Below are 9051 nucleotides of genomic sequence, written 5' to 3'. Positions count from 1 at the left end.
TTTTCATCCACTTTAAAATATATAACAAATAGATTTTATTTATTTTTATTAAGAGGTATATTAACCATTGCAAGATATCTTCACACTTTGAAATATTTTAAATCTGGTTCCTTTTTTTTTTTTTAACTCATAAGAGTTTTATCACAACCTTTTGTAAGGACAAATATTTGAGGATATGACAAACAAAATATAAAGTTTCATCTTATATCATTTTAAGCATGCTAGAACTTGTAGAATAACATTAACCATATTGAAACATTTTTTTTCTTTCACAGTACCATTAGATTAGTACTATACACATGTTACTTAAGAAATAATATTATGAGTTTCACACAAAATCTCATTTATAAAGACATTTATTCTCATTTCTAAAGACATATATTCATCACTTTCCTTTTTAATTAATTGTGTACCTCAAAATTATATAATTTGAATAATCTCTAACCAAACTTCTCAACATTTCTAATAATAGTATATCATATATCACAACTTATGTTTGTAATGATCAAAGAAAAATTACTAAATATTTTATTACAAGATAAAGGTACTAACTCAAACAAATCATCACAAATATATCATTTATCAACCAAATCACATGTTTAGAAATAATAATTCATTGTAATAAAAAAACTACTTCATAACCTTGTTGAGCAGCAAGAAAGTTTCTAAATTCATAAAAATGAGATATTCATATTAAAAGAACAGATAACTTTTAGAAGATAAGTTTAATTTTACTTCACTATCCCCTCAATTTTTAAAATGATTTTTTTTTTTAGCACACACATTATCATAAGCATGATGTCAATTAAAATAATTCATTTTAATTTCAATGTCATAAACAATATTTTTAAGTTAATAAATCTTATAAAAATATTATTACCAGTCATATATATATATATATATATATATAAAGATAAACGTTTTTTCTTGCAAATACATAGTTTCATAACTCAATAGTAGTTTTAGTACGGCAAATTATTTTATAATTGTTTTTCATGCAAAACACTTGAAATATATTCATGATCTAGAACATCTCTATTTATCCATTGTAAGAGTAGAAGATATTAAAGTATAGATTAATGTAATAGAAAAAACATTATCTTTAGACATCACAACAAACAAAATCACAGAGCCATAATTTAATTTATCCATAGTTTCATTTATTGTTATCAATGTAAATAAAAACAATTATATATAATTTTTTAGACTTAGTTGAGACTGATTTAATTATAACTATAATACACATTATTTCATATAAAAAAAATATTTTCGGTTTTCTGTTCTATATTGTCTTTAATGTTAGAAATGAATAAGTTTTTCTCTCTAATAATGTTAGAAAATGTTCTATATTGTCTTTAATGTTAGAAATGAATAAGTTTTTCTCTCTAATAATGTTAGAAAATGATTAAACAAATAAAACTAATAATAATAAAAATATGAATAATGTAATAATAATTATTAGAGTAATAATAATACTAACATGTATATGAATGAAAGGATATTAATCAGACCCAACAATAAAATATAACAAGTAAATGAGACACATGCTTAGAGAAAACAACAATGTCTAAACATGACATGTGCTTCTCACCCAAAAAACAACAATAATTCGAGTGTAGTGAAAGATCTCTGAACTTTTTATGAACATTAATGTCTTAAAAGATAATATAGATAAAAATACAAAATAATTGTAATAAATTTGATTAAATAAAATATTAATTCGTAATAAAAAATATAATCATTAACCATAAATAATATTTACCCATAAATTAAAATTCTAAAAAGAATATAAATAATTATAAGATAATATTTTAATTATATATTTTATAAATTATATTAGATATTTCCAACACTTTACGCCAATAACTTTTTCAAATAATTGATAGTGAAAACAAAAAGTTGCATAAAAGAAAAAAAAAAATCTTTACAAGTTAGGGTTTTTTATGACTTGTATTTTTCTTCTTGTTTGCTACAGCATAGAATATTCCAGCACATAAGAAAAAAAAAAAGCTTCATGGCTTGGCCTGATATTGGAGTGAGTGAGTGTGAAGTGAATGGCTAAGACCGAGTCAAACAATGAATTAGATATTTATAGTCAAGCTCTTTCAAATTTTATAAATAAAAAAAAAGGCAAAAAAAGAAAGAAACAAAAATAGAGACCTTTAGAAATGTGGGCAGCGATAATACATTTAGTGTGACTGTTTATAAAGATTCTTTAAAATATATTTCAATATTAATTTTATAAAATAATTCTTTGTTGTCAATTAATTAGAAGAAATCAAGCCAAATAAAATAATAACATCAAAAGTGATTTAAGAAGTTAGTTAATTGCAAAATTATTTTGATTGAAAAAAGTTAACTTGTTTAAATATATGATTCTCGTTTATTTCTTTGAACATTTTCATATAATAGATTACATGACGAAAATAAATAAGTGGATCTTTAAAATAGGTTTGATTTTATGATTTATGTGTGGTGTGTAATTTTGTAACCCATACAATGAATAAGACTTTAAAAGTCTTTTGATTTGATTGTCTGCATTTCCTTTTCTCACCATGTCCCAATTTCATAACTCATAAAATGGGTTGGAATACTTCTATTTTTTTCTTTCTTTAGTGTGCTTAATTTTCTAACTTATAATATGGACGAGGAATAAGAAACCCATGTAAACTAAAAACACATATAAAGTGTAGAAAAGAGTTAATAAAACATTACTTTAATTAAATATAACTTTTGGTGTCTGTTTAAATACGATAAACAAAATCATTCCTTCAAATGAAAAGAATGAAAAGCAAGAAAAGGAGTGGAAGAAGAATATTGAAAACCAAATGACAAAAAGACAAAGACTTTTGAATGCCAACATTTTGTGTAGACTTACAATTCAAACAATCCTTTCATACTTTTTTAGCACCTAAATTACGTTTACGTTGCTTCTCCTCCTTTAAATTGATACTTTTAAAAAGAATATGTTTCTATGAAAGACTAAGTTTAATTAAGTCTTTGCAATACTTTGTTTTTATTTCTTTCTTTCAATATGATGTCATTCATCTGCAATACTTTTATTTGTTTCAGTTCCGTGATTGAAGGGAATTCTAAAAGAATTTAACACAATTTTAAGATGAGACGATACATTAATTTTTGCAATGATGTCGTAGCTTCATGCTCTTGTATTCTTCCAAAAAAATTCAGTTTTAAGATTTTAATTGATCCAAACATTAAAAATAACACAATTTCAAAGCATCCCAAAGCATTTTTTCTGTACCCCAAAACTTTTTTTATTTCCAAGTTTATTTATCTAAGTACTTAAAGAAAGTTACACAAGAACTCTAATTAACTAAATAAAGGATCTAAAACTATCGAGAATCTTAGCTAATTTTTAAGCAAAATTACTAACTTAGGTCTCTTTCTTTGGGATTTAATTACTCAAATAATTATTTTTTTACTTTTAATTATTGTTCATGAAAAATTTAATACAAAATATAAGTTTATTAGATTCTTTTTCTTTTACTCCTATAAAATTTTCAAGTATAATTTACTGAATCATGTTTTTACAATTACATGAGACATAAATCCTTTCGTTATCTTTATCTACAAACTAATCATTAAAATCTTAATCCAATCGGAACTAACTTGTAAAATTAGAGATCAAATTTTGTAAGAATCGCAATGACAACAAATTTTACTATAAATATAAATGTTTAATTATTCGTTTTGTCTGTATTTTGGTCAGACGATTTTAAGTTGGTTCCTGTTTTTAAAATTTTTTAATCATGTTCTAACTTTAAAAAAAAAATAATCAACTAGATCTCCATTTTTTTATTTTTTAATATATTTTCTGCAAAAACTTTTGTTGTCACATGTTAAATTTTTTGTGTGACACGTAATAATGCACGGTAGAACACCATCAATATTAATATTAAGTATCATTGTCTTTAACATTACACAAAAATTCTTTTTCTACACGACTCAAACAAAAGTTAAGAGATCTTCTCCTTTCATGTAGAAAATTGTAATAATATTCTACCTTTTTCTGAATAAATTAAAGTTTTAAAAGTGAGGATTATGAAGTATAAGGATGGGAGACGGATAATATTTTTCAAAATATTCAACACTTTTTCCATGTTCTATTTTATTTTTGTGTGAAAAATATGTCCAAACTTTTTAAAAAAGAAAAACCACACTAACCCATAAATGTAAAATTTATACAAGTATTTTACACTCTTTTAGGTCTCCGTAATAATTAATTAATATTATGTGAAAGAAAAAACTGTAACATTCCACTTAAAATAGAAAAAATAATAATTTTGTCGAGCAATATAAGGAAGAAAAAATCTTTTTAAGTTATATATTTTGATGACTTGTATATTTATTGTTCTTTCCTACCATAATATATGAATTAGTGAGTATGAGAGTGAAAAGGCTAAGACTATGTCAAACAATAAGTTGGATTATTATACATCTCCGAACTTGATTAGAAAACAAAGAGAAAACGAAGGTGGAGCCAACAATAGAGACAGTCAGATAAATAGGTTAAGATATTTAGTGAGAACTTCACTATTTATGAAGAGCGTTTTTAAAATGGATTTGAATACTAATTTTAAAAAGTAATTATTGGCTTTCAGTCAGAAGAAATAAAGCAACAAAAAGTAGAACATTAAAAGTGATTTAAAGAGTTATTTAATTGTAAAAATAATTTTTGGTTAAATAAAAGTTAACCGTTTATTTAAATATCTGATTATCGTTTATTTCTTTAGTACTATTTAAACTTTTTGGCTGGGGATGAAGAGGAGGAACACTGATCTTTTGTAAGGTCTAAAAAAAAAGAAGATAAAATATGAAAGTGATATTGAGAGGTGAATTTGATTTTATAAAATTAGCATAGAAATTAAAATTGATAGACGGATAGAGCAACTATGAAAAGGTGGTGCAGCTCTCTCTATAAATAGGGTATTAGTATGTATGCATAACCCATAACCACTTCTTTGTAATGAAAAAGCACTCGTTTCTTTACAATAGCTGGTTAAAAATGACTTCCGCCTTTTTTATGGTTGTGTTTGTTTATTCGCTTTTTATGTCAAGTTTTGGTGTGTGCAGAGAGACGGTGTGCATTGGAAGTGAGAGAGAGACACTGTTGAAGTTGAAGCATGATCTCACAGATCCTTCAAATAGGCTTTCTTCTTGGAATGCCTCTGTGAATCCCAATTGCTGCGAGTGGGATGGAGTTGTGTGCAACAACTTTACATCTCATGTTGCAGAGCTTCACCTCACCACTCCACGTCCTGATGTCGATGACAACCTTCCTTATATATTGCATTTAGAAGCATACGAAGAAGCATGGGAAGACTATCATAAACTAGCATTTGGTGGAGAGATAAATCCTTGTTTGGTTGATTTGAAGCATTTGAATTACTTGGATCTTAGCGGCAATCATTTTCCAAGTACTCCAATTCCTTCCTTCATTGCAACAATGACTTCTTTAACTCACCTCAATCTTTCTGATGCTGGATTCATGGGGAATATTCCTTCTCAGATTGGAAATCTCTCCAATTTGGTCTATCTTGACCTATCTTATGTTGCCAACGGAACAATTCCTCCCCAGATAGGGAGTCTCTCCAATTTGCTCCACCTCCACCTCACTGGATCTGATGAAGAATATCTGTTTCTTGAAAATATTAATTGGCTATCAAGTCTTTCCAAAATTCGTTATCTTACATTGAGCAACATTTGGTCACTTAAAGCAAGTATGCCAATTCCTTCTTTTCTTGGCTCAATGACCACCTTAATTCACTTGGACCTCTCTTTTTCTAGATTCATGGGCAACATTCCTCCCCAGATTGGTAATCTTTCCAATTTGGTGTATCTAGACCTAAGCGATGTTGCCAATGGAACTATTCCCTCTCAAATTGGAAATCTCTCCAACTTGCTCTACCTTAATCTTCATAGTGGTTATTCTATTGACAAAACTTTGTTTATTGGAAATGTTGACTGGTTGTCAAGTCTTACAAAGCTTGAATATCTTAATTTAGGAGGTGCAAACCTATCCCAATCATTTCACTTGCTTCACTCCCTCCCAGCTCTTTCTTCTTTAGTGCACCTAGATTTGTCGAGATGTACACTTCCCCACTACAATCAACAATCATTTCTTAACTTCTCGTCTCTCCTCACTTTGGATCTTTCTGAGGTTTCTTATCATTCTGGAATCTCGTTTGTTCCAAAGTGGGTGTTTGGATTGAAGAAACTTGTTTCTCTCGTTTCATCTTTTAACTACTTTGAAGGTCCAATTCCTGATGGTCTTCGAAATCTCACACTTCTTGAATATCTTGATTTGCACTCAAATTCATTCTCATCTTCTATACCTCATTGGTTTTATAGTAGTTTTCCTCATCTCAAGTTTTTGGACCTATCAAGCAACAACTTACAAGGAAATATTTATGATGCCTTAGGAAATATGACTTCTCTAGTTATACTTGATCTGTCATACAATCAACTTGAAGGTCCAATTCCAACTTCTTTAGGAAAGGTGACTTCTTTGGTCATACTTGATCTATCACACAATAAACTTGAAGGTTCAATTCCAACTTCTTTAGGAAAGTTGACTTCTCTAGTTCGACTTGATTTATCACACAATCAACTTTCAGGCAATGTAACACTAGATTATTGTGGCAACAAAGGTGATGGAAAACATACAAAATCACTTGGAGAACTTTCATCATTGAGAGTACTTATTTTGTCCTCAAATCAACTTGGTGGAAATCCATTTGAAAGTCTTAGATCACTCTCTAAATTATCAAGTCTTGATATTGATTATAATTGTTTTGAAGGAGTTGTCACAGAGGATCATCTCACGAATCTTACGAGTTTGTATAAGTTTTCTGCACCAGAAAACAATTTGACTTTAAAAGTGGGTTCAAAATGGTATCCTACTTTTCAACTTACTTATTTGGATATGAGTTCTTGGCAATTAGGTCCTAAATTTCCTTCATGGATTCAATCTCAAGACAAACTTAATTATTTAGCGATGCCTAACACGGGAATTTTGGATTCTATTCCCTATTGGTTTTGGAAAACATTTTCTGAAGCTTCTTTTCTAAATCTCTCTCATAATCATATCCATGGTGAGCTTCAGACTACTTTAAAGAATCCAATATCTATAATTGCTGTTGATCTAAGTGCAAATAAGTTAAGTGGCAAATTTCCTTCACTTTCAAATGGTGTGGGATTTTTGGACCTTTCAAGCAATTCATTCTCCAAATCCATGGATGATTTTTTATGTAAAGGTAAAGAGAAGCCAATGAAATTAGAATTTCTCAATCTTGCATCGAATAACTTATCAGGGGAGATACCAGATTGTTGGGACATCTGGCCATATCTATTGGATGTAAATTTACAAAATAATAATTTTGTTGGAAACATTCCCCAATCCATGAGTTCCTTAATAGAGCTAGAATCATTAAGCATCCGTAAAAACTTGCTCTCGGGAACATTTCCTACAATTTTGAAAAAGACCAATAAATTGATTTTGTTGGATCTTGGAGAAAATAATTTTTCAGGAACAATTCCAACTTGGGTTGGAGAAAGATTTTTAGATATGAAGGTTCTTATCCTTCGATCAAATAGATTTTCGGGTCACATTCCTAATAAAATATGTGATATGAGTCTTCTTCAAGTGTTAGACCTTGCACAAAATAATCTGACTGGAAACATACCTACTTGTTTTAATAGTTTGAAGACCATGACCCAGATGAACAAAAGTACAACTGCTCTTATCTATTTTTCTGCTAGAAACTATACATTTGTATATTCAGATTATATTGTAATCAGTGTTCGTCTTTGGTTGAAAGGAAGAGGAGATGAATACAAAAACTTTCTCGGGTTGGTAACAAGCATTGATTTGTCAAATAACAAATTAGTAGGAGAAATACCCAGAGAAGTCACAGATTTAAATGGTTTGATGTTTTTGAACTTGTCCCACAACCAACTTAGTGGTCACATTCCACAAAACATTGGTAATATGGGATCATTGTTGTCCATTGATTTTTCAGGGAATGAACTTTCTGGTGAAATCCCTCCAACTATTTCAAATTTGAGCTTTCTAAGCATGCTAGACTTGTCTTATAATGGTTTGAATGGAAAAATTCCAACAGGAACTCAGTTGCAAACCTTTGATGCGTCCAACTTTATTGGCAACAATCTTTGTGGCCCACCACTATCCATCAGTTGCAGCTCCAATGACAAAAGCTATATTCAGAATGGCAAAGGGAGTGATAGGCATGGATTAAACTTATTTTATGTGGGTATGACATTTGGATATATGGTGGGATTTTGGATAGTAGTTGGTCCTCTGGTCATTTGTAGATCATGGCGTTATGCCTATTTTCATTTCCTTGATCATGTGTGGTTCAAACTTCAATATTTTTTCTAATGTGAGTACAATATATCTAATGTGGTGAGAAATAAAGTTATTATAAAACATGGAAGTTAATTTGAACTACTCTGTATTGCATAGTTGATCAAATTTCCAGGTAGTTTATGTTTTGTTTGATTTATTTTCAAATATGAGAGTGTTATTTATTTAAATTACTAGTGGATTTCAAAGCTAAAGAATCTACATGTCCAACTTATTATGGATAAATTCTAGCTAATTTAACAAATTGCAATCTGTTGTTAGAAAATCTAGACAGTGTGAACTTAATTTGAACCATGTAGAACTCTTGTTGAAAAGAATTGAAGCAATATATTTAATGAGTTGCTTGGGTTTTAGATACTCAAAGGCATTCGTATTCAAATTTATAGATGGTTATAATTTCTTTCTCAATAGCAAGATTCAAAGGCATTATAAAAGACTACTTTCTTTCTCAACAGCAAGATTCAAATACTTGGTGAACATTTAGTTTTGGACGTAGCATTTTTAACTTTATCTCTTCACTTTTTAAATTTAGTCCATTTTATTTTAACATTTTACATATAAACAGGAGAAAAATGAGACTCTGGTATGAAGGTCTATCTTGAATATGCAAAATTGTCTGCTCTGCATTTGATAGACTTTTGATC

At 28.7% G+C, this 9051-nt stretch overlaps 1 protein-coding gene across 1 annotated transcript; it reads left to right on the top strand.

Moving 5' to 3' along the window:
- Positions 1–5026: 5026 nt before the first annotated feature.
- Positions 5027–8422, top strand: LOC114180872 (receptor-like protein EIX1). The gene has a single exon (XM_028067164.1). The coding sequence runs from the start codon at positions 5027–5029 to the stop codon at positions 8420–8422; it is 3396 nt and encodes a 1131-aa protein (XP_027922965.1).
- Positions 8423–9051: the final 629 nt, after the last annotated feature.

This window comes from Vigna unguiculata, chromosome 4 (assembly GCF_004118075.2).
Source record: "Vigna unguiculata cultivar IT97K-499-35 chromosome 4, ASM411807v1, whole genome shotgun sequence".
Taxonomy (NCBI): Eukaryota; Viridiplantae; Streptophyta; class Magnoliopsida; order Fabales; family Fabaceae; genus Vigna; species Vigna unguiculata.
This window is presented reverse-complemented; position numbering and strand designations above follow the sequence as displayed.